Here is a 24,773-nt window from a genome sequence, read left to right on the forward strand (position 1 = left end):
CAGTGCCGGGTGCAGAGCAGGACCTGCATTAGTGGGTTCAGAAAAAAACTGAGGAAAAGAACTGCATGGGCGGAACAGGCACGCAGTGAAAGAGGCAAGACCCCCAGCCCTGGACAGTGGGAACTTTTCATCTCAGAAGGCCTCTGAAGAGACAGGTAGCTTACTGCCTACATTCACTCTCTATCAGCTCAGTGAAACCTGCTGTCGGAGGCTGCTGCTTACAAGCGGGTCAGGTCACATGGCCAGGGTTTACATACAACCTACCAGGTTACCAGTAATCCTTAGGCATCTAAAGTGATTTTCACTTCACATGTATGAAGATTTTGCCTGCGTGCGTGCGTGTGTGTGTGTGTGTGTGTGTGTGTGTGTGTGTGTGACCCTTGGGGTCAGAAGAGACTGTCAGATCCCTTGGAACTGGAGTTACAGATGGCTGGGAGCTGCCATGTAAGAGCTGGGAATTGGGTCTGTGTCCTCTGCTAGAGCAACAAGAGGTCTTAGCTGCTGGGACATCTTTCTAACCCATGATCAGCACTTGGACAAATTCAGCATATTTGACAATTAGACTGCTTTAGAACATTTCTGGTTTTTTCCAAGTTAATTCAAACAAGACCGTGTCTGCATTATTTGGCTAAAATTGTCCTTCTAAAAACTTGGCTCCGAATGGGAGGGAAAAAAAAAGCCTGGAAGGGCATGAAACTAGCCTAGCAGATGAAATGCTTTAAATACAGCCATTCTGGAGGTTGATTTGACATTGGAGAATACCTTCCAGAGAGCTGGCCCTTCACAGGAGACCTGGGCACAAACTCCAGGGACCACCTCGCTCCTCACCACAAAGGGTCCTTGTTCTCTGTATTTCTGGTCCTCTTTCTTCCTAGCTGCAGCTCCCCCTTCCCTCCACTCCAACTCTCCTCCTCCCCTCTTAATTCTTCTCTTGGCTGTTGTTGCTTTCCCTACTCTCAGCTTAGGCTCGGTATCATGCAAGTTTGAACAGCGTTTCTCACTCTGACGCCTCAGCTCCCGACCGCCCCATCTTCACCTGTCACCTGTCATGTATGGCACTCAGAAGTGAGAACTCCTTCACCAGGACACACAATGCAGCCTGGGACATTCCCACTTGCACTGTTCATTGCCACTGACCAGAACACCTCCTACAGGAACCACCCTTGTAGGGAGAGGGATTGCCGACTGTCCACAGATCTCACAGAGAAACAGCATTTGGCAGAGACAAATCATTGCTCTGTGAAGAGCCCGAGTCACAGCAGAGCCACAGGCAACGGTGTTCCGGCATTAGCAAGCGTGGCTAATGGTGGAGGTTCCATCAGGCTGTCCAAAAGATGGAGGTGGTGCTTACTCACGTGCTGGCTGACAATGGGACAGCATGGACGACCTTAGTGCCCTCAGGGTCAAGGCACCAAGTCCTCCCAGCAGCCCTTTGCTTGGCATGTTCTGTACTCAGCTGGGGAGGCCTAGTCCTGGGAGGCCTGTTGGCTGGCTGGCATTCCTCTTCTCTAGCCACCCGTGATTAGCAGGTGCTAACATCTTTCTGTCCTGTTTCTGCTCAATGCAGACATGCCAGTAAAAGCTAGGATTTGGGTATCAGGGCCCTCTGGTTTCCAATATTTAGAATCAAAAAGAGCAGGTGGTATTTTTTTCTTTCCCTTTCTTCTAAACCCGATTCTACCCCCCCACAAGTGACCACACAGCAACACAGGTACCAATATGACCCTTCATCCATCCATCAGGAGCAATGGCTTTTGCACACAGATATTGGAGGTACAATCTAACCCTGCTTGTACCCGTGCTATGCTGTACACACCCACCCACTGGTACCAAGACATCAAATGCTCAGTGGTTACTCTAGGGAGACAGCTATCCTTTTCAGAAGACCTGTGACCTATTGGCCTGCTGTCTTCCTGGTCCCAGACATCAGTGCCAGAGGTCAGCTCTCCTGCAGCGAGCCTGCACTGTGAGAGTCCAGGTCACCTTTGTGCTGTGTCCCTTCTGGGTTGGGTGTTTTTGTTAGTGCCACAGATCTCAGCCTTCTTGGGACTCCCCATCCATTTTACAATGATTTAGAGCAGGCCACTACCTAGGTCATCCTGAACCCCTAAAGATGTATGCAGAGTTGTGTATGGTCAGATTTCTGGACTTAGTTTTTATTTTTAAATGCTTGTGACTCGTTGAACACTGTACTTTAGGTACGTGGAGGCACGGCGTCCACACCCATCTCTGAAAAGCAGCTGAGAGCTGGTAGCTCGCATGCTTGGCCTTTCTTTCTTCCCGACATGGCTGTTGTCTGTGAGGATACCTCCCTGCTATTACCTTCTCACACCCACAGGCTTCTGTGGGCCTCATGGCCACCATGCAGCAGCAACAGAGCTCAGCTGGCCAGAGTATCTGGCCACAGGGCCCCCTGCCGCATAGCTGAGTGAGGAGACAGGGCTGGTACCCGGCGCAAGGGCTTGAGGAAAGAAGCCTAAGGAGAGTCCTGACCTGGTCTTGCAGCTGTCTGGGGCGGGCTGGGAGACTTCCCCTCCTTAGTCAAGTCAAGGGAAGACGTGTTTCCTCTGATCAGCTGTCCCTGGGTGGGATGGTAAAGCTTTCTTCCCCTGTGTAGATGGGCGCTGCTCACACACGGTCAGGACAGCTCTGTCTTTGATAGCCTCCTGGTACATGGCTTCTACGGAACTACTCCTTCAGCGGGGCTCGCATACTCTCCCCTCAGCAGTGTGAGCATAAGCAGAGAATGGAGCAGATGCATGGAACATTCAGAGACAGCTCACAGCAAGGCCAGATTTCCAGGGTGCTACCTGACAGGTGAAGGGGTGGGGACATGGGCCTCAGCGAATGTCACTCCAGCAGCACTCAGGTCCTCTCCCTACTTTCACAAGCCGAGGGACCAAAGGCAGTGTGGTGAATAGCCGTCCAGGCTTTCCCTGCTGCCTCAGAATCCTCTCAGGGTCTGATAACGCCTCAGGGAGTTTTTACACAAAGGACAAGGAGTGGTCAAGCCTGTTCCTCAGACCTCCAACACTCAGATGCTCTGTCTGCAGATGAGCGGGCACAGGGCCAGACTAGTAAAGCCACTGCTGATTCTGCCTTTTGACGCCATACTGCCCGCAGCCTTTGAAAGCATGCGCACGCTGTCCTTTCAGAGCAGGGATTACAGCGTCTGGCAGGCCGTCTCAATGCACAGTTGTTCTAGGTATCAGGATGTGCTTCCCATGTTAGGGACAGCAAAAAGGTGCCGACTTATTTAAAAAAGGTCTCAATAAACAGATTTCTAACTCTGTGGGCATAGGGAACAAAAATGAGACCAGGATGATTCATTTTCTAGAAGTTCCACCAGCTCTGACATATTAGGTGATAATAGCAGAAAGAATCACAGACAAGGGCTGGCCATTCCCAGACCTGACCTGTCCCTAATACCTAGCTTCTCTTTCCTAGTTGTAAGCTGGGATGTAAAGAGAGATCAGGACTTGATTTCAGCAGCAAAGCTCAGGCACTCAACACCACAGACTGTTTCTACCAGATCCTTTGGAGTCAATATACCCTCCCAAATGCAGGCTTACTGTGCTCCTTTGTCCTCAAGGAGCAGTGGCGGAGCCTATGCTGGCAAACGTGGAGTAGTCAGTGAACCGGCAGGAACTTTACTGCACAGTGTGGGTTGGAATGGCAGCGCAGACTCAGGAAGAGTCTGGAACAACTGGCAGGATGTCACAGAAGCAGAGAATGCTGGCTGAGTGCACAGAGCATGTGGGACCAAGAGGAAGCCACATCACCTCTCAGTAGGGCAGGTCAGATGGGCTAGAACGCTACCATCTCCACCCAGCGTTTTCTGTGCAGCTGGGTGTCTTTAGTATTCGCTAGTGTCTCAGGGAAGTCTTGAAGCTCTTGCCAGCACTCTTCCCCCTGACCAGCACGAATGGGCTGAGGTTTCTGGAGTCCCTCAGTGTTAGAGTTTGGACGTATAATGCCTCCATAGACTCATGCAAGTCAGTATTTGACCTTAGCTGGAGGCTGTTTTGGAAGGCTGTAGAACACTTAGCAGGTGGGGCTAGCTGGAGGACATGGGATGCTGGGGGTGGAGGATGCTGGGGGTGGAGGATGCTGGGAACTGGAGGTTACAGGGTTTTGATGGTTGCAGCCTTGCCCTGCTTCTGAACCAGTACTCTCTCTACTTCCTGGTTGGCACCATTTATTGTGCAAACAACAGGGATCTCTTTGCTTGGAATGAGAATTTAACCAGTTATGATGGATTTTGCCAAGGTGGTAGGTCCTTAAAAAAAAAAAAGCATTCTCTCTGGGGAGGTGTGAGTGGGCTTGGTCTGGCCAGGAGGAGGACTTTGGGGAAACAGCCAGGAGACCGTGATAGGAAATAGGACGTGCTGAGGAGGGGCGGATGGAGAAGCAAGCAGGCCAGAAGAGGAACAGTGAAGCCCTCACCACCCTTCCAACTGCTGCCCCTGGATTGTGTCACCCATAACTTAGTACCTGGGTTCCTGGCTTCAGAGATGCTACGAGGTCTTTGACCATTTTGGCTTCAGAGATTGTGACACCGCCCACCACAAAGAGGATCAAGAGGGGATGGTCACTGGGATGGGGCCGGCTCACCTGCAAAACAGAACAACATCAGATCAGACAGCAGTAATGGGTACTTGCTTTCCTCCTGCGGATGGGACAGAGGAACCTCGGAGTGACAAAGGCTTATTAACAGTCAGAGGTGCCGATGCTTTGTGACTCCACGGGCTAGGAAAGTGCACAGCACAGCACCTTAGTCATCCTTCTATAAAGACTTTAACTGTGCTGGAGCCATTACAGAAGAGAAGGGCGGAGGGACGTCTTACTGCTCACTTTTGCTCAGGACTCAGTACACACTTGTCCTCCTTTGTCCCACAGCTCGGCCACAGCTGCCATTATGGCCTTTATGTGTTTCTTGCTTCTCCTCTACTAAGGTAGGAGTTCCCAGGCAGGCATGGCTGCCTAGACCTCTGCCGACTGTTTCACTTATCTTTGTAAAGCACAGAATTGGTTTCTATCACTGTCTGCAGGAGGAACCCAGTTAGTTCAGGTGGTGAGATGGGGGTTTACAGATATACAGACAGATATAAAGGTCACCTTCCCAGGGATCACATTCTGGCATGATTTGAACCAGACACTTCATCATAGCAGCAATAGCCTGTAGTGGCATTTCACTTGTATTTTAATAAATAAAGCTTGCCTGAAGGTCAGAGAGTAAAACAGCCCCACTGGTCAGCCTTACACCAGGCAGTGGCAACACACACCTTTAATCTCAGTGGCCACATTGGTTGCCATAGAAACCAGGTAGCGCATGATTTTAATCCCGGTCGTTCACGCCTTTAATCCCAGCCTTAGAAAGGGTTATAAGACAGGAGGAGACAGCTCTCACACACAGTCTCATTCTGAGAGTCCGGGAAGCAGGATCGCCGTTTCGAACTGAGGTCGAGGTAAGAGCCAGAGGCTGGCTGCTTTGCTTTCAGATCTTCAGGCTGATCCCCAATTTCTCTTTCTGAGTTTTTATTAATCGTGCTATATTAATTGGCAGAAATTTTTTTCTTCCCTGATTTTGCAATTTTACCCATGAGACAAAAGTTTTATTATATACTAGAATGAGAAGCATGCTTGGGAAATGCAAAATGACCCACAAATTGATCCAGTGATGAAGACATTAAGAGAATGAGAGAGGGCTCCTGAAGGCAGAATGTTGGGAGCTGTGAACCACCCAGGTCCTGAATTTCTGGTAAACAACTTGTAATTCTTGCAGCTGCTCTGAGCACGAGACCCTCAGAAGTTCCTGATGGCAGAAGAGTAGTTTCTGGTAGGTTTGGCTGGGGTGTGGCTATCAGTTAAGGATCCCTATATAAGCTGCCCCTGAACACAATAAAGGGGGCATTCTGGCATCAAGGATGACAGTGTCTCTGTCTCTCTGTCTGTGAGTGTTTGTGTGTTTCAGTCTCCAGCCCCTTGCCCTGCTCACGAACTGTATGGTGGTACATAGAGCGCAGATGGGCGTGGTGTACCACAGCAAAATGTGTCGGTCAGATGTTTTCCTGAGGAGTGATCAGGTCACACGTCACGGGTTAAGCTCAACAGATAACCAGCAGGCAGCCATGTGGAGCAGCTCAAGACCCAGCCAGGACCAAGCAAGTGCAAATGGCGTTGCTTAGAAAGATGCTGTCAGCTGCCTTAATGGCTACCAAAGTCATAGGCTTCCCCTCCAGCAAGACAGGGCATTAACAGAGTGACTGCTTCCAATCACAGATGCACACGCCATTTAAGGGCCTTGGATCATCCCAAAAGCAGAAGGCTAGGCCAGTGAGCCAGGAGAAAACTAGAAGGAAGGAAGAGAAGAAGTGATGGAAAAAGAGAGAGGAAGAGGAAAGGGAGAAGGAAGGAGGAAAAGTTAAAGGGTCTTCATGGTAAGTCCTGGCGAGTCCTGGTCAGTTACAGAGCTCAGGAGGCCTGCACGCCTCCCTGACCTCCAGCTTAGCCTCTGGATCTTCCATTGCCCTCACTGTGTTTGTTCTCTGTTCTCTTCTAATCCACACACCACATGCTTTTCAGCAACCTTGCTGCTAGCCCACGCTCTCCTGAAATTGCTGGGGTCACTTGCATAAGCCACTTAATGACAGCATTAAGAGTCATGGACACTCTTTGGTTTTCCCCTAGCAGGATCTTTTTGTGGAATCTGTCAGTTGGTAACACCTCCTCTGACTTCTGTGTTGACGCTGCTGGTTGTTCCTCCGCCTTTGTCCTTTCTTCTCAGAGAGCTCCAGCAACTCTTGCTATTGGTATGCCTCTTTAAATACTGATATCGCTGAGGCTCTGTCCGTGACTCCCCAGTCTTCTCGCTTACTCCACTGCCCCTGAAGGACCATCTCGTCTGCACGTATTTCCCACAGTGAGCTCTCTGGATATCACCTCCCGGATAACACCACATCCCCTGATTCAGTGGGCTCCGTGCTCCTCTAATTCTGTTCTCTTGAGTGACTGACAGCACAATTATCGCCCGAGTCACACACCAGAGTTCTCTTAACCTCCACTGCCCCCTTCATCCTCTGGACCAGTGGCTCTCCTAGAGTTGGGACCCTTTAATACAACTCTGCATGTTGTGGCCACCCCAACCATAAAATTATTTTGTTGCCACTTCATAACTGTAATTTTGTTACTGTTATGAATTGCAATATAAATATCGGGCATGCAGGATAGCTGGTATGTGACCCAGGGGTCACGACCCACAGGTTGAAACCCACCTGCTCTAGATCAAGTTGTGCCCATGGCTATCGCTGGCATCTTCTTGACACCACCATTTCTGCGCTATCAGTAGATCACTGTGACATCTTACTGTGTCTTCCATCTCTGGTGTTGTCATTCCCTACGTACTCTTATTTTACCTTATAATCCTTCTTATTTTTAAAAGACTTAAAATTTTTTTTTTGTTTGTTTTTTTCGAGACAGGGTTTCTCTGTGGCTTTGGAGCCTGTCCTGGAACTAGCTCTGTAGACCAGGCTGGTAAAAATTACTTTTAAAATTATGTGTATGTGTGTGTCTATGTATATGAGTACAGGTTTCTATGGAGGCCAGAGGTATTGGATTCCCTGAAGTTATGGGAGGTACCCAACACGGGTGCTGGCCAGACTCTAGTCTTCTGTAAGAACAGCATAAGCTCTGCTTTCTGAGTAACCAGACCCCGAGAAGCCTTCAGCCCAACCAACAACAGTTGTCTCTCACTTAATCCTGGGACAGAAATACAACTGGCTCTGGAACTTGAGCATGGCACAGTGTGTTCTTCAAGACATATGCTTTCCATAGAGAGTTTGGGATCTGAAGCACATGCCGAGAATCTTGGAAGGACACAGTAGAAGATGAAAAGAGGAAGAAATGAAACACAAGGCAACAACAAAGAGCAGTTCCCTGGGGCTAAGTGGAGGGAATGTTGGTCTAGGCACAAATACATGGGTCCAATTAATGCACGTTGGTGTTTGCTATTTTGGTTTCAGTTTAGATTTGTGTGTTGATACCAGACTTTCTCTTCAGAGCACGTCAGGCCAGCAGGCTGCGGGGAGGTGGAGCCGTCCCTATCCCAATCCCTCATTCCTTATAAGCAGCCATATATGATGATGTCCTGTCTGTGCTAGGCTGAGGGGTGACAATCTGAGTGACAGCTTGACATAGCATCTGCCATGCACATGCAGGGTGTAATAAAGCAGGTGGGATCTCTGCTTTCTGTCACTTGATGAGCAGCGGAGGGCTGGGCTTTGAGGACATTGGCTCTGGTAAGGGAAGATGGCTTTTTTCCCTGCCCAGCACCCAGCTTTTCAGTGCAGGCTATGGGGCCTCTGCAGGTGTGCTCTTGGCGTGCATTCTGGTATCTGGATTGGCTTCCAGGAAGAGATTGCCAAGGTGAGGATCCTACCCCTTCTCGTGTTTGGAACTACTCAGGAATTCTGGGATTCTTGCTGCTGAGTCTCCCCTGCATATTGCTCCTTTACTTTACTCAGTTTCCCTCCATCTGTGACTCACTTATCCTAGAATAGGTACAATCAAGTTCCCCATTCTCTCTTAGCCATCAGAGCCTTACAGAGGCAGCGAGAGAGGCTCAAGTTTTAAGGAGACCAGGCCCTGCAAAGACTCTGAAATTGGCCATCAGGAGTCATTAATAGCATTGGCACCGCCACCAAACACTCCTCTAACACGGTGTTTATTTTTCTAGTCATCCATTCAACAAATATTATTGAACAATGATGATGAGGCATGGGAAGCGTGCTAAAGGCGCCAGGGACTCAGCAGTGCACAGAACAGAGGAGGTCTCTGCTGCACACAGTGTGGGTTTTCATGTGTGTGCAGAGGGAGGAGATGGAGAAAAGGAAACTGTGAGTGCAGACGGTGGAGAGTGCAGAGGAGAGGGAAGGAGGGGGAGGGAGGGGCAGAAGGAGGGAAGAAGGAAGAAGGAAGTATCACACAACCCCCTAAACTTAACAGGTCCCCAAAGCAAATCACCCTTTTCTCTATTTCTTCTGCCTAATCAGGACAACATTAGCCCATCCACCTAGGTACCCAGAACACACAGAGGTCCTGAACAACTTCTTACTAGCATATGCAACCCATAACCATCCCACGGAAGCCACAGTGACTCTTCCTGCCCCACCCCCATTCCCTCAGCCCTACCTAAGCTCAGAGTCCCATCTTTTGTCTCTCTCAGCTCACCTAGTTCCAAGCTCACTCTGGTTTGCCCTCTCAGTGCTGCCAGGACAAGCCTCACAGAGCACAGGGGAATCTGTTACACATTCCCAAACGTCACTCGGCGGTTTCCGTTCTAGCTTGCTGTCTGCTGCCTGATAAAACACTGACCAAAGCCTAAAAGGGTTTATGTGGCTTGGAAGTCCTGATCACAGGCCATCACTCTGAGAAGTCAGGGCAGGAACTCAAACAGGAGCAGAGGCAGAAACCATAGTTCTCCATGGTTTTCTCAGACAACCAGGACCATCTGCCTAGGGGTGGCACCTCCTACAGTATGCTGGGGACCACTATATAAGTCATTACCAATCCGACAGGAACAATTCTTCCTGCAGTTCTCTCTTCCCAGGAGTCTCTAGTTTGTGTCAATTTGACAAAAACTAAGAAGTACAGGTTAACTCTTGTTTTTTGGTAAAATCTGCTAAAAATTTACATTTCCAACTCCTGTTGATCTAACTCCACTTCTGCTTATCTCTGCCATTGTCTTTTCTTCCTCTCCGCTGGCACTGAGCACTGACGCCGACGGGTCTGACAGGACCGAACACACTCTGATGCCATCAGATCTCCGCTGTGCTCCCTCCTCATCCCCCACATCACCTCTCTCTCTCCCTCCACAGATCCTCAGCATCCTGAGAACCACATGAGGCAAGCTATGCTACAGCAGACAGGTGTCTCGTCCATCCATGTCTCCCTTACCCACGGCAGTCACTGCTCCATCAGATGAAGTTTGAAGACTGCCACAGTCCAGTTTTTGCTTCTGCTAAGGAACTCATGCCAAAGTCCACTTCATAGAACTCTTGGAATAGATTGCACTAACATTAGATATAAATCAAACCCTGCCTCATAGCATGCACCATAATTCAGGAGAATTTAAACAATGGTTACACATGGTTGCAAAGAGGAGCCACAGGACTTGCACTCACTTAACCAAGAAGCTCAGTGCTGACATAGTTTCATCTAATCAGAAATGCCAGTAAGCACGGTGGACCCCATCCGACAGTTCTCTCTCCGAATCTTGCTTTCCTTAGATGAGTAATAAGGGGTGGGTCTAGATGACCTCTAAGGTATGCTCAGCTCTCGCAGCTGAAGGATCTGACAGCAGCCCTCACAGGAAGCCCAGCATTTGCCCCACCCCCATCCTTTGGGTGACTGTCCTATCCACAATCCAATCATTGGCCCGGAGTGGGCTGCTGGTAGTCACGTGGTTATAGTGTGACCCCCCACTGTCCAAACATGGTTTCCTGGTCATGGAATGAGGTCCTGAGTCCAATGGGGCTACTGGTAATCCAGTCATTCTAAGACAGATGAGGCTCTGTGAACACGAGGCTATCAAGGAGACCCAAAGCTATGGCTGGACACTCACTGGTGCGTTCACCTAATATCAGCTGAGTACCTACGTCATGGTGGGCATCATCTACCCTCTTCTGCAGCGTGCAGAGTCTGGAATACTGCTTATCTTCCAGACAGGCTTTCCAGTTCTTGGTCTAATCCTGCACTGCTGTCTTTTGGGGTTCCTGGATATCCTCTGGTCCTTAACGTAAATTAGCCTTCCTTTGATTAAGTTGCCATGACTTGTTGGTATTTGACAGCTTTTATGGCCCATATGAATACCATTCCTTCAAGTGGACTTTTTCCTGTTTCCAGGCCATGAGGCTGTGGCATCAACTCAGACACAGGGCCCAGAGGCAGGCACTGGGACTTGAATCTTTGTCATGAACTTTTTCTAATTAAGCACGGCCACATAAGCAATGGAACAACTACAGCAACAAAACCATTTAAAACACAAGGAGAGGGAGGGAAAGGGCCTCATGCCATTTCGTAAGTTAAAACCCACCCTCTTATACCAAGTCCAGCAGAGAAAACATCTTGACAGACCATGTCCTTTAGTCAAAACAAACCAAGGGCCAAACACATGGGGTAGATATAAAGTCTATTACTCTCGGGAGACTGAAACCCAAGCCACAGATTCCAGAAATGCACGTTCAAAGTGCTGCCTATTGGACATGCTAGCTTTAAATTAAATTCCCATTCCAGGAGAGGGCAAAGTGTGTTTTGATGGATTCATTAGGTTGAGAGTAAGCTTTACTCAGAGGACCGCAAAGTGCTCTGTGCAGGAGTCTATCAGGCAGCTGGCTTTCCATGCCAGCTGCAGCCCGTGGTGGTCCCCCACCCCAGTGGACCACCCTCACTGGGTTGTATGCCCCTGGAGGATGACAGCCTAGCGGCTGGTCACAAGCCTTCCCTCTGGCTGAGAAGTGATCAGGCTAACTTGAATGTCTTCCTCAGATAATAGGGCATGCTTGCTTCCCTCAGGTTCTAATCTAGGAAGTTGCCTTTTAATCGATAGTTCGAAAAAAAATGTATAAATAGCAAGTGGTATTTCTTTATTCCAGTACAGTCATTCTGGTATCACTGATTTTGAAGTCAGGTCAGAAGTGTAAATGATTTCAATGTCTTCCATGAGGAAGGACACCTAGGACCAGTAAGTGTTTCCCTTATTGCCCTGGGCAGCCATGTGAGGTGGGTTTACCCATATACAGACTATATTTTTCAAAAGTGGTCATGACGACACTTCCTGCCCTCTGGCTCTTAATCCCTTTTCTAGAGGAAGCATGCATGTTTTATTTCCTTAAAGCGACTGCCCTGACACGTGGAGTGCTGTGCAAGTGATGTTAGTGGACTTTCAGGTCTTTCCCCTGGCTGCCCTTCTTAGAGCACTGACACCACACAGAGGAGCTGAGGTCCTGAGCCACAGGCCCTTCGGAGTTCCCAGCAGATGCTCAGCAGTGGCTCACTCACTGATGGGAGGCAGAGCCTGCCGTGTGAGCTCGGCCAGAGTGCACCCTTCTGAGCCAAATGGACGGTCAGTATTATTATGAGCCATGGGGTTCATGGCTCATACCATGGTACCGGATAACCAGAACCAGTGGGAATGAAAGATATCCATGGTCCTGGATTTTCAGAGAAGAGCCATGCAAAGAAAGTGTTTTAACTGCCCATACTACAACACAAATGAAGTTCTGACTCCAGGGAGGCAAGACACTGCTGCCAGGACTTCCCTACCCATGGAGTTTGTCTACTAGAGAATATTAGACAGACCACTTTTTTCTTAACTGTTTTGGCCAACAGAAATGTATGAACACAGGTAGAACTGAGTTAGAGGGCCATGCCCAAATGTCTGCAGGGGGTTAGCATTTGCCACAGCACCGAGGCAGCAGCAAACCATAGAGAGCTCTGTATTCCAGAAAGTGGTGATGATGCAGACAGGCTCCAGGACAGTCAGGATGTGAGACAGCATGGGTTAAGCCTTAGTGTTTGGGGGGCCAAGGCATGCATATTTTACTGGCTGCCTACAGTTTGCTCAAGAGAGGTTAAGTTTATGTCACTGACTGTGGAGAGCAATGACTCGGGCTTACAGTGTAGAGACAGGGTCTAGAAGAGAACACTGCAGCCCCTGAGCATGGCTTCAGGGACACGCCACAAGGTCACCCAACTGTTTGTCTTCTGGCAAGTGGGAACCACTGGGGAGTGTTGGGAGTTGTTTTTTTTTTTTTTTTTTTTTTGCAGGCAGTGTGTGCAGTCTCTTCTTTGTCTTCATCTTAAAAACAGGTTTTCTATCCTTTCTTATTTTTCCTTCTACTTTCTTTTGTTATTTTAATTTTTTGAGACAGGGTCTTACTGTGCAGCCCAGTATGATCTGAAGCTCACTATGTAGCCCAGGTTGACTTTAAACTCAAAATTCTCCCATCTTTATCTCCTGAATTCTAGGATTACAGGCATATACCACCGTACCTAACTTCTTCCTTCCTCCTCTTTCTGAAAAAGGCTCTTGCTAGTAGCCCAGGATAGTCTCAAATTCATAATCTGCCTTATCTGTGTGCATACCCACACACTGGCTATGTATAGGGTATAAAGATACCCAACGTGGCTCTCTCTTGCCTACAGTCTGTAAGGAGGGTCAACAGAGTCATAATAAGAAGCACTGACTATAGTCAGTCCTGGTGCTGAGTACCAAGCATGCCGTTACATTTCTCACAAGAGCTCCATGTTATCCCATTTTACATATGAGGAAATGAAGGTACAGAGGGGCTGAGTGGTTCTCACCCAGTCAGACTGCACGTATGTGGCTCCAGTCTCTACCACCTCCACTGCTGACAGACCCTGGAAGGAAGTTTACAGAGCATGTACTAGCTGCAGTTGGGGGATATAGATTAAGAGAGCAACTACTATTCAATGAATCAAACTACAGAATAAACGTAACACGGAGAAGAGACCCCAAACCACCCCAGCATCTGCTCCCCCATCTGCCACTCTGCTGGACAGTTCTTCCATTCTGCAACATTTGCTTCTGCTCTGTTCTCCAGGGAGGGGAAGCAGTGGGAGAAGCAGACTTCAGCGCTGTGGTGTGGCGTGGAGATGGAGTGAGGTGGCCTCCATCTCTGTTGGACAGGAGGATGAGGGCAGCTGATGAGGCTCACTGGAGTCGGCCAATAGTGCCGCTCACTTGTGAAAGTTTGGATGAAGCTTCAGGCTTAAGGGCCAGGCAGCGATTTTCCTTATCTGAGGTATTTTGTTCCACACTTGGTTATTTATAGTATGAAATCAATCTCTTACATTTTAAGTTGCAAACAGCTCTGAGAAGCACGATGAAATCTTGCCCTGCTCTCTCCAGCCTGAACATGAAACATCCCTTTGTCCGGAGTGCTCGTATCAAACATGCACCCCCTCTTTAGTCAATGAGAGACAATCCTGTGCCTGTACTGTAATGTACCCCCTCTTTAGTCACTGAGAGACATCCCTGTCCAGAGTGCCCGTTCCACACATGTATCCCCTCTTTAGTCACCAAAAAGTCACCTGGGTTATCAACCGACCTTAGTAGCATCAAAGTGTTGGTTTAAGCACCCCTTAATTTACCTGATTATGGCCCCAAAGTGCAAATTATATCCCAGAAACAGGGTGCTGGCAAATCTGATAAGCCAAAGAAAAGCTGTAAAGTACGTAAGTGGGAAGATGAAAGTTCTTGACTTGATGAGGAAATATATAATTGTCCGCAGAGGTTGCTAAGATGTACATTAAGAACAAGCCCTCAACCACTGGAAGTATGAAGAAGGGAAAGGAAGGGCTAGCTCATTGTCACACTTGCCAACTGCACACACTGAGACCACAACACATGCCATGTGCTTAGTGAGAAAAGGCACTGCATCTGTGTGTCCACAGGGCTTAGACCTGTGGTTTCAGGTCTTCACGGGGGTCGTGGAAAGAGTTCCCTCCACTCAGTGGGACCAGTGTAGTTGGAAGGAGAAACTAATGGCTTCAAGCTATGCTGAGTGAGCTTTGTAAGCCATCTTCTCTGACCACACTGCTCCCCATCAGTGAACACCCACTGTATGCAGAATGCCAAGTGCTGAAAACCCCAAAGAGAAAGTCCTAGACCAGTACTGAAGGCTCTCACCACAGCTCTCACGGTCTTTTCGGTGGGATTTGAACTGAGAAAAACCTTCAGGTCACACACGTGTGGATGTGTGAGGCTGGGTCGGGCCGTTTTACCTAACCAGACATAACGAGTCTGGTCTGTTCCCCTACGCGGTGCTCGTTACAGCCATTCAAACTGTCTCGACCTGCTGGTGTGCAGTGGGTTATGTTGTATATTTAGAAGAATATTACTCTGAAAAACATCAGCCTGGAGGATGGCAACCAAGACACATAGTTATTAAACAATTTATAAATACAGCCACAGAGTATGCACAAAAGTTCAGAGCCCTGAGGGAGCCACACAGGGCCAGGACCACCCTTTCCTGCATTCTTTCTGCCACGTGCGATGAGCCTCATGCCATATTCCCGCAGTGTGACTGTGGCCCTGGCCCTCCAAGCATATCTTGTCACATCTCCAATCTCCTCTCATCTTCCATTTTCTACATCACGGGTAGACTGCCTCTCGTCACCCCAAGTCAATCAGGAAATGACACTGAGTGCAGAGAAAGGACTCACCAGGGACAGACCAGCATCTCCCTTCCAGTTCAAGTTACATTTTGAGAATGTTCCCATTTGTATAACAGTAGCCATGCAGCAGACTTTATTTCATCAAGTTCTGCCTCCTTGTTTCCTTCTGCCTCAGCACTATAAATCTCGAGTGAGAAAGCAGGGAACACATTCCAGGGGCACAGAACAGGACAGCGAGTGACCAGTAACTGCCTCTGAGGGTTCAGGATGAAGTTGTAACCTGTAGGGAGACATCTGCAATCTTAGGTTCATTCTTCCCATGAGCCCTGGGCCCAAGTCCCAGAAAAGCAGTGGGAGGAATGGCAGGTGCCCCTGAACCCTGTGTGACCTCACTCACACCAGTGACCCCATGACCAACCCAGGCAGAGATCTTCTTTATGGCCTGCTGTAGGCAGAGGCTGCTTGTTTGTTCCCTGGCTGCCCAGACCCAAAATAATCACACAGAAACTGTATTAATTAAAACACTGTTTGGCTAGTCACATAGGTGAATTGCTAGCAAGCTCTTTTATCTTAAGTTAACCCATCTCTATTAATCTGTGCATGACCACAAGGTTGTGGCCTACTAGCAAGGCTCCTGCAGGCTCCTGTGGGAGTCTTTCTCCTCTATCGGCTACATGGCATCTCCCTGACTCTGCCTACTTTTTCCCAGCATTCAGTTTAGTTTTCCCCACCTAGCTCTATTGTGCCCTATCATAGGCCCAAGTAGCTTCATTATTCATTAACCAATAAAAGTAACACAAATACAGAAGGACTTCCCACATCGGGCTGTACTGATTCAGGAAAGGGAAGGCAGCTGAGTAATACCAAAGAGAACCGGAATCAATAACACAGAATATTTACCTTCGAGAACACGCCTGGCAGCACTATGGGGCTGGGGATGCTGTGTGTCCTTTAGGCCCCCCACTCCAGGCAAGTGCTCTGGACTAGAGGACACACCCTGGAGTTGTCATTTGCTGTGTGCTCTGTGGAAATCACGTCAGAATAGGGGAGAAGGAGATGAATTCCCAGGCTTTGGGAAATTTGCACTCACTGTTTAGCCATGTGGACTTCAGTTGCCTCACTGGGCAAAAGATAAGAGATAAGATAAGAGGTGGTGGCGCACGCCTTTAATCCCAGCACTCAGCAGGCAGAGGCAGGTGGATCTCTGTGAGTTCCAAGGCCAGCCTGGTCTACAGAGTGAGTGGCAAGACAGGCTTCAAAACTGCACAGAGAAACCCTGTCTCGAAAACCACAAAAACAAAACAAAACAAACAACAACAATAACAACAACAAAGGGATAAGGATAGGACCTGCTGCTGAGGTTGTCATAAGGATGGACAGGAGGCTGGACGGAAACACTCCGCCTCACTGGTTCACATGGATTGTCCTTATGACTGTGGGTGGGAGGCCTGGACACTGTTCACACCACCTGTGGGTCTATTTGTATTCCACCTCCTCCCCTCTCAACATGCACTGGGGTAGAGTGGAAGTCCTTCTGTCTAGTTTTGCCTCCTTCTCAACATAGCTTTTGAGAAAGTTAAAGCAGCTGGGAGAACTAAATTCTCCTCCTTAATCTACTCCCAGGAGCCTTCCTCCGAGGGCAGCTGGCTGGCTGCTGAAGCCTTCAGGAGCTCCAATGGGGCTAAACACCTCATTCCCCATGCTGCCCTTTCAGGGTCCCAAGCTCCCTAGGCAAGGTCACATAGGATGGTGGAATGGCTTAACACAGGACAAGAGGGAGAAAACATTGTACGGAGTTTACAGGGGTAACTTCCAAGTGTGACAGCTCTTGATTCATGGGATAGTGACAGAAAATGCACTCGGGGAATCAGTTCACAACTAACATCCTTACACAGCCCATGGTCACCACCAGAGGTCCAGGCTTGTAGAGGAAGGACTTAAGTCCAGAGGGCTGGAAATGTCTATCCCAGAAGTTATTACTGTTTTTAATTTTCTCTCCTCCCCTCCCTCCCTCCCTCCCTCCCTCCCTCCCTCCCTCCCTCCCTATTTCTTTCCTTTTTAACTTTTTTTTTTAAAGAAAATGGCCACCAGGAAGAGCTCCTCATGATAGAGGAGCAGAGAGTGATCCAACTCTGGGCTTAGAGTCAGCACAGGAGCTCCAGACACGTTACAGAAGTTCAGCTGCACTGCTTTATTAAGAAAGAAAGAAAAAGAAATTGAGCAGCCAGGCCTTGCGTCAGAAGCTGCTGTAAGGGAAGGAGGAGAATAAAGGGTGGAAAGCCACTCCAGCCTTTACTGCTGGTTTCCAGTCCGATGGCAGCCTTCGGTCCTCTCTGGGTTTTGGAATGGGCCAGTTTTCCTGGAATATGCTTTTATTGAACTCCAAAAGGCTGGATGTTTTCATGCAGATTAATTCATGATTTCAAAGACTCTTTGAAGTTGACAAAACATTCTATTATTTCCAAGAGTTATTACTGCTGAAATATGGGCACAGCCTGGGAGGGCAGTCTGCAATCTTGTTTAGATCCTTTTAAATTTAGAAACTTTACAGTGGCTTAAAAACAGATCCCATTTGTGTGCTTTCTCCTCCTTCATCCCTACTCCAAGAGCTGCTCAGTCGTTCTGACCCACCCCAGACAGGAGCCAGAGAAACTCAAGGAGTCTGCTGGACCATCACAAATCTCTCTAATGAGTCTTGGGGTGATATTAGTCACAGCAGTATGCAAAGTTGCTCATTACCAGGCAGAGTAAGTTCTAGAAGTAAGGGCAGAGGATGCCACTAAGCCCGTGAACAGTAGTACATGTGTTCCTGTTGGTAACAAGTGGCTCACGAGGGTAAAAGCTGTCCAGCGGTGCTCTTGAGGATGCCCTGTGACAGCCACCACAGCTGTACGTGTGCTAGGGAAAGAGGAAAGGACTCAGGTCCAAGGAGCTCACACTGCGCCCCATCAAATGGTCAATGAGGGTTTCCCTGATTGTAGAGCATTGTCCCTGGCGCTGGGCGGGGCTAACTGTGTGCCAGCATTCCCATACTCAGTCAAGGGGACACTGTGACACTGAGAATGGCCCCTTCATGGTTACTTACCTTCATGAACATGCTGAATCCAGTTTTAAGGAGATCAGTAAGGCCTGAGGATGTATGTTCAATGTCAACGGGATCTGGCTTCTCAGGATTAAATATTTCCTCCACAACCTGCTTCAACAATGGCTTGTAGGATGCCTGGAAAGACAGAACACTGTGCTATGAGCAAAAGCACTTTTTTTTTTTACTGTATCTGGAGACAGTTTCACCTGCATCATATAAATTAAAGCAAGTTCAGTTTGATACTGAGCAATGGCTGTGATTTTTTGAGTGCAAGGTTATAAAACAACCTTGAGTCTTTAAAAACATTTTCATCAATCCTTTGAGAATTTCATACAATGTATTTTGATCATATTCACTCCAACTCCTCCCTCTAATTTCTTCCAGATCTGCCCTCCTCTCCCTACCTCTCTAATTTTGTGCCCCCCACCCTTTTTATTTTTATTAATTTAATATCACAGGGATCCCAACTTGTGTTCATGCAGTTCTCCAGTACTGCCCTGGCTCTCTGGTCTCTTCTGTAGCCAAATGTCCCTCAGCAGAGCTATAGTCATAGTAGGACTAAATGCTTGATCCTGATTTAAAGTGACGGTTTTATGCAGGAAGTACGGTAGAAAGTCTTGTCATTTCATAAACATGAAGATAGTCTCTAGACATTCCTAGACTCATCCCTCTGCTTGGAATGTGAATGTTTATTTGCAATGGCTGTCAACATCCAAGCTAATCCTCCTTCCTCCACAGAGCTCAACTCTATGTATGACTATGTCAGCAGAGGAGCTGAGAAGACAGAAGGAATCTGACTCGGGTCAGGGTGGCACTGGGTCACAGAGCACTGCAACCATCCCTGAAGATAAAGGTGATTACAACACCTCTGTTTTGATGGGTGGCGCTGAGCACTTTCCTTTTCTGTGACCTAAATACCCTGCAGGCCCATATTTAGCTCTACCTGGAGGCGGCTGCCTTGCTGAACTCTTTCTTGACTTCTTGCTGGAAAGTGCTTCCTGAATCTCCTTATCCCACAGACTGCGCCACCTTCCTCCAACCCCACCGCTGTCCCACACTCATCTGGCAATGCATCTGGGATATTCAACACACAGGCACAGTGGTGTCTCCCTCCCCACACGTTCTGATCCATAGTCACCCTAGGAAAGCCAGCTTCGAACAGGACACACTGAGAGGCAGCCTGCCTTGAGCTCTGGGTAGCTCTTTACATGGGGCAAACATGAGGCACCGTAGCCATGGTTACAGGCATGCAATGTACTGCCCTGTCTCCAGCTTGTTCTTGCTTTTCTAACAGGAATCCTGAGCTATCTTTCCCAATTCTAAGTCCTTAAAATAGCTCAGAAATGAAGCAGTGTGTAGACTAGCAACACCAAGTCTTGCCACACATTTGGGAGGGCTTGTGTTGGCTCAGTGGAAGATCCAAGTCCCTTGATACTGACTGGTCAGGGAGACCATTGTACAGAGAAATTTCATGATTAGCAGTCATGCTGAGTGAGTACTGGGCAGGAACACTGATAAGGCAGGGATAGAGCTATGAGCCAACCTTGCTTATGACTAGAGGAAATCAGATTATAGTTACACCAAGATAAGTTTTCTTTTAAGATTTATTTTACTTACGAGTATGTGCCTTCAGAGGCCAGAGTGGGATGTGTGTGTGATTCCCTAGAGTAAGAGGCATTTGTAAGTTGCCTGACTAAGATGGATTTTTAAAGGCTCAGACTGAACAAATCTTGAAAGTCTGAAATCATATACTTTTGCCTTGGCCAGGGGCTATCAGGCACTCTCAGGTTGGTTGGAGAGGAAATGGTTCTAATCAAAGCAGAATGTAATTTGGTAGTACCCATCAAAACTCAAACTGCATCTGACACAGCAATTCCACTCCTAGCAATTAATTTTTCAAGCTATGTTCATGCATGGAAATGCATTCAGAAACCACCATTTATTATCTGAAGGAAGAAATGATTAGAAGCCACTGTCGTGGTCACTGTTCTATTGCTGCAAAGAGACACTATGACCGTGACAACTCTTATAAAAAGGCATTCAATTGGGACTGGCTTTCAGGTTCAGAAGTTTAGATCATTATCATAATGGGGGGCATGTCAGCACATGGTCAGACCTGGTAGCTAAGAGTTCTACATCGGATCCACAAGAAGCAAGAAGAGAGAGACACTGGTCCTGGTGTGAGCATTTGAAACCCCTCAGCCTACCTCCAGAGACATTTCCTCCAATAGGGCCATACCTCTTCATTCCTGGCATTAGGGAGTAGAGGTTACTCCCTAGTGACCAAGCATTTAAATCTATGCGCCACTGATTCATCCCCATGCGGGCTGTTCCTATCCAAACCACCACAGGCACCCAAGTGCCGGACAACAGGGAGCTGTCTAATCAGTGAGGAATGCCTATAGCAAGGAGGGTTAGGAACATGACAAGGGAGGCTCCGTGGTGACAGACTGGCATGCGAGTGAAAGGTGCCAAGTGAGGGCCACGTGTGCCATGGGCTAGCGGTTACACAAAGTGGGCAGGGAGGACAAGGCAGCTTGGAGCTGCTGAATCTGGAGCAAATGTGTGATAGAAACTTCTGTCTCCAGCGGCAACTGAAGGGCAGGTGCTGGCCAGGGATAGAGACAGGTGGAACTTTGGGTTGCGTGCCTTTTGTTTTTCTAAAGCAAACCATCAGTACAAACAGACCCTGTTCTGCTGTTAAAAGTTAATAAATTACTCATGCATGGAAATGAGATTGGGGTGAAATACACTCAAATCTGAGTCCTGGGCTCAGGAAGTAGCAGGTATTTGTTCTTTTCTTTCTCCATCTTCCAAATTAATAATTTTACTTATGGATTTGTATAATAATAATCTAATAAAAATTTTAAGTAAAGAAAACAACAGACCTTCAGTTCCATTGACGCTCTTCCTCAAATAAACGACATGGAGTGCGAGCCGGCTGATTAGGGCTGGGCTGGCTGCTCCTTCCCTGCCTTCATTCCACCTGGGATCTTAGTCCGCAGGATCATGCCCAACACTCGGGCGGTCTTCCCTTCTTCCTTAGCTCATCTTCCTTGGAAATGCCCTCACAGACACACCCATAGATGTGCCGCACTAACGTCCCAAAGCTTACTAAGCCAATCAAGTTGTCTGCCATATTTTTCTTAACCATTAGAGTAACAGACTCAGTTTTCAGTCAGGTACATTATCAACAGGCTAAGAGACCATCCTCCAGCTTGCTATATAGCTGGGATAGCTAGATTTCCAGTTTCTGGGTAGAGACATAAGCAGAAGGATCCCGTGCGACTTTTAGAAACATGTCTTTCAAAGTGGAATCATGTCCTTGTCTTCGACTTCTCTGGTCTGCTGCATGGAACACAGGGATATTCCTAAGACCACAGAGCAGAGACAGGAGAAACTGGTTTCTATAGCCGCAACACAGACAGTCTAGCGAGGACCAGCCACTTCACAGGAGAAATAAACCTTGGATGTCTAAGTAACTAGTCTCCAGATCACTGCTACTTGCAACTGAGTGAAATGCTGATACAAAGCATGAGGGGTCATCCCTTCCTTTGAACAGCTAATAGTTATTTGCTTGCTTGGTTTATATTAAACTGGCTATATAGAACAGCTTCAACCAGGACAACAGAGACATACATATAGGCTGCACATTAAGAGAGAAAAGAAGCTGGGCTGTGGCAGAACTCATGAGGCAGAGGCAGGTAGATCTCTGAGTTTGAGGTCAGCATGGTCTACAGAGAGAGTTCCAGGACAGCCAGACAGAAACCCTGTCTCAAAAACCAGAGAGATAGAGAGGCATACTCCATGACCTATACAAAACAACATGATCTATACGTAAACCACCTAAGGTTGATGCCATCCATAGTGAAGAACAATGGTTTGGGGAGGGTCAGACCCTGGTCAGGGTGGTTCTGAGCCCAAGCAGAAGCACTGTACTGTGCCCCTCTCCCCAAGCCAGGTTGTACTAGGGGTGATGGGATTGTTCTCAGTACTGTAGAGACCCTTGGATGAATTGGGGATTGGTAGGAAGCACAGAGGGTATAGAGAAAGTACGGACGCTCATAGATGGATGGCTCTCCCCTCTCTCTCCTATCTTGGTCTCCTTCCTGCTCTCCTGTGAGGCTAAGCACTAGCTGTGCTTGCCAGTTGGCCTGGGCTCGCTTGGAGCAAGGATTTGAAGGTACCACCTTCATTCTTGAGACTTTGTAATTGCCATGTATTATTGGGAAGCTTAAAAATCTTTCTTATTTATTTATTTTAAAACAAATAAAGCACCATTCACTTCTCAGTCATGGGCCAGCAGAAGGTGGGTAATTACTTAGAATGTGGAAATAACCATAATTAAAAGTACAAGATAGCTAAGACATCACACAAATCCAGAAGAGCTATATATACACCTTTCTCTCCGGTCTGACACACTTGTGTGACACGAATCTCTTACACTCTTTTTTGGCCACAACCTCTCAGATTCTATTCTCATATGACAATACTCTGTCTCTTTAAGATGTGACAATTGAGCTGTAAGCCCTTTCTCCTATACGCAGCTGTGGAAGGCTGGCCTGTGACACTGGCAGCTACGCTTGTGCTTTGCCAGCTGAGCCTGACTCTGCCATAGGAGTGACAGACGGGGCTGGCAAGGCAGTGGAGACCAGCAGGGACCTGCTCCACCTTGGGGCGCTACTAATGCTAATAGCTTCTCTGGCCTTTAGGTTGACTTCCAGACTTTTGTTGTGGATCCAACAAATTACCTTTCCAGTATAAGCCATTTGTAGTGTTCTCCTTTTTTTCCATTTTTATTTATACCCAAAGCATAGTGAATAATAGAAGTGTTAGTTATTTTTTTAAATTTATTTATTTATTAAGGATTTCTGCCTCCTCCCCGCCACTGCCTCCCATTTCCCTCCCCTCCCCCGATCAAGTCCCCCTCCCTCATCAGCTCGAAGAGCAATCAGGGTTCCCTGACCTGTGGGAAGTCCAAGGACCCACCTTACTAGAAGTGTTAGTTATTTTAAAAATAAATTTGTAAGCTTTGCCACATAAATAATGGATAGGGAAATTCTCAAATTGTCTATGAAAACAATGGACTAAGAAGAACTAAGGCTTGTACGGGTGAAGAACCATGATTTTGGGAGGAAAGTGGTACTTGTCCTTAACCTGCCTGGAAAGTCCGCTTAAAGTCTCCCAACGCTGATGAGAACCTGCCCCTCCCCCAGCCACCAGCCACTCAGGTGACTTCACTCTCTGGACTAAGCAGCTTGGATGGTCGTGGTCCCCTTTGTGAATCACCATGTGCTTGCTTCTCAGGCCAGGGCCAGCAGAAGGTGACAGGCGGGGTGTCTTGGGAGTGCCACCCACATCGTTTCTGAGGTGTCACACAGCGTTACAGGGGGCAGAGCAGCTGTGTGGTCTGCTCTAGCATCAAGTAGGTCCTCACTTGTCATTGACTCTTTGCTCTGTCTCAACCCCCAGGAGCTCTGGGGTGTGGTGGTTCTGTGCTTGGCAATCCCTCAGCTGTGTCCCACATGGGAGTGGTTTCAGGACTTCCAGGGCATTGCAGGTCAAAGAGAAGGGGACAGAATGCACGGAAAGATGTCACAGGCGCGGCACAAGAACGCAGCACTTCCATCCATAACTCACTGACTAGAGTTGTCCACATTTACAGAAAATATGGTCTCGCTTATTCCCAGGAGGAAGAGGAGATGGGGTTCAGAGCACTGTCTTAGCTGTGGGCACATTAAGGATGAGATGAAGCAGTAATTTCCCTGTTTCCTCACTGGTCTGTGTGGGTAGAGGATTATTAAACCCTTTGTGCCCTCTGCATAGGAATTTGACTTCTGCTTAACTTTCCAGCTGTTTCCCTGGCAACCTGATAAAGAAAGAATGTCAAACTAGAAGACAGGCAAGACTACTAATGGCAAGAATGACCCCCGCATGGTGCACTGCTGTAGACTGGGGGGACTAGAGATATTTGATCGACAGCTAGAATTTGGGGTTTCTCCAAGTCTGACGACGCTTGAATAATAACTGGGAGTGTCCCTTTGGGGAATGCTAGAGCTACAGAGTTGTGGCTGAAAAATCATCTCCTACAGGGTATGAGGGTTCCGAGCCAAGGGAACCAAGTCAAACAGTTCCCCTGTCACTGTGTGGACTGTACCACGCCTCACGGTGCTCACAAGGACTGTCCCAGGGAAGTAAAATGACCACTGCTTCTCTGACTGTTTTCTGGTTCTGGGCAGGCTGGTACCAGGGTGGCTCTGCTGTTAGGCCCAGAATGCACAATACCCATGTAATAATTAGGGGCTTGTGAAGATGCCTTCATTTATAAAAATATCAGATGGGAAAAAGAACACTGAGGTCAGAATAACATTTTGGCTTGAAATATTGGTATATTTTATATTTGCCTTTATACTAATTCTGGGGAATAAATATAAACATGCTTATAATAAATATAAATATATAAAAATGAAATATATATGTATATAATAAA

The 24,773-nt window shown here is 47.8% G+C and overlaps 1 protein-coding gene across 1 annotated transcript in view; it reads right to left on the reverse strand.

The window, feature by feature from the left end:
* The window catches only part of Scfd2 (sec1 family domain containing 2), a 344,622-nt gene that overhangs the window by 3,782 nt on the left and 316,067 nt on the right, over positions 1-24,773 (reverse strand). Inside the window, exons 7-8 of the mRNA XM_005359346.3 lie at positions 18,284-18,418; positions 4,495-4,614 (exon numbers count right to left, since the gene is read on the reverse strand). Of these exons, the coding sequence (XP_005359403.1) occupies positions 4,495-4,614; positions 18,284-18,418 (255 nt within the window). The remainder of the gene's footprint in view (positions 1-4,494; positions 4,615-18,283; positions 18,419-24,773) is intronic.

Source organism: Microtus ochrogaster, linkage group LG1, assembly GCF_000317375.1.
Source record: "Microtus ochrogaster isolate Prairie Vole_2 linkage group LG1, MicOch1.0, whole genome shotgun sequence".
Taxonomy (NCBI): domain Eukaryota; kingdom Metazoa; phylum Chordata; class Mammalia; order Rodentia; family Cricetidae; genus Microtus; species Microtus ochrogaster.